This window comes from Olea europaea, unplaced genomic scaffold, assembly GCF_002742605.1.
Source record: "Olea europaea var. sylvestris unplaced genomic scaffold, O_europaea_v1 scaffold6568, whole genome shotgun sequence".
Taxonomy (NCBI): domain Eukaryota; kingdom Viridiplantae; phylum Streptophyta; class Magnoliopsida; order Lamiales; family Oleaceae; genus Olea; species Olea europaea.
This window is the reverse complement of record NW_019264941.1, coordinates 1-1,020: the sequence shown is the minus strand read 5'-3', so window position 1 is coordinate 1,020 and position 1,020 is coordinate 1. Positions and strand designations below refer to the sequence as shown.

Below are 1,020 nucleotides of genomic sequence, written 5' to 3'. Positions count from 1 at the left end.
TTTTTTTTTTTCATATCTTATGATCGAAAAGGATAAAATGGTTTTATGTGATTTTCTCATTTGCTATTCAGATGGATGAACTCGCATGTTTTGCTCCAGGGATGTTAGCATTAGGATCTACTGGCTATGGTCCTGATGAGGCTAGGAAGTTCTTATCATTGGCAGAAGAGGTATATTATACAAATATTTTAAGTTGAAGACTCCTATTTGAAGTTTTTGAGGGAATGACTTTGACCTCCTTGTGAAGCTTGCTTGGACATGTTATAATTTCTACCAATCAACACCTACGAAATTGGCTGGGGAGAACTACTACTTTAATTCAGGACAGGTGGTCTTTATGGTTATTTGGTTTCCAATATTTGTAAAACTATGCATTAACTTCCAAGTAAGGATCTTACCTTTTTATTCATTTCTGTGATCGTACAATTTTCAGGATATAAGTGTGGGAACATCATGGAACATATTAAGGCCCGAGACAGTTGAATCACTCTTTTACCTCTGGCGCTTGACTGGTAATAAGACATATCAGGAGTGGGGATGGAACATCTTTCAAGCATTTGAAAAGAACTCCCGCATAGAGACAGGATATGTTGGATTAAAGGACGTAAGCACATCTTAACTTGTGTTCCTGTACAGGTTTTCGGGGGATGGGTTGATGATGAAACCATTTTTTAGTTACTCATATCCTTGTTGGTGTTCTCAGGTTAATACTGGTGTAAAAGACAACATGATGCAAAGTTTTTTCCTCGCAGAGACACTTAAATATTTCTATCTTCTTTTCTCACCTCCTTCGGTCATTTCATTGGATGAGTGGGTTTTCAACACAGAAGCTCACCCTATAAAAATAGTCACCCGGCACGACCAGGTAGAGAAGTCGGGAGTCTCAGGAGGACAACATAATTCAGAGACCCTATCACGAGCTAGGAAAGAAGGGCGCTTTAGAGGCAATTAGGAAATTTTGTTATATATCATTGATTCCCGTTCTGAATTCAAGGCTTCATTGACATGAAGAACTGAAGA

At 38.3% G+C, this 1,020-nt stretch overlaps 1 protein-coding gene across 1 annotated transcript; it reads left to right on the top strand.

Annotated features, from left to right (window-relative positions):
* Positions 1-47: 47 nt before the first annotated feature.
* Positions 48-1,020, top strand: LOC111390177 (mannosyl-oligosaccharide 1,2-alpha-mannosidase MNS1-like). The gene is made up of 4 exons (XM_023015184.1): positions 48-170; positions 248-328; positions 434-604; positions 704-1,020. Exons 1-4 carry the CDS (start codon positions 72-74, stop codon positions 950-952), a joined length of 600 nt encoding a protein of 199 aa, XP_022870952.1. The 5' UTR covers positions 48-71; the 3' UTR covers positions 953-1,020.

What these genes read in the sequence shown, in the direction of transcription:
- LOC111390177 (XM_023015184.1), top strand. Translation starts at nt 72, where the DNA reads ATGGATGAACTCGCATGTTTTGCTCCAGGGATGTTAGCATTAGGATCT. An exon ending in TCTTATCATTGGCAGAAGAG is followed by an intron (nt 171 to 247) that starts GTATATTATACA and finishes CTCCTTGTGAAG; the next exon opens with CTTGCTTGGACATGTTATAA. An exon ending in ACTACTTTAATTCAGGACAG is followed by an intron (nt 329 to 433) that starts GTGGTCTTTATG and finishes TACAATTTTCAG; the next exon opens with GATATAAGTGTGGGAACATC.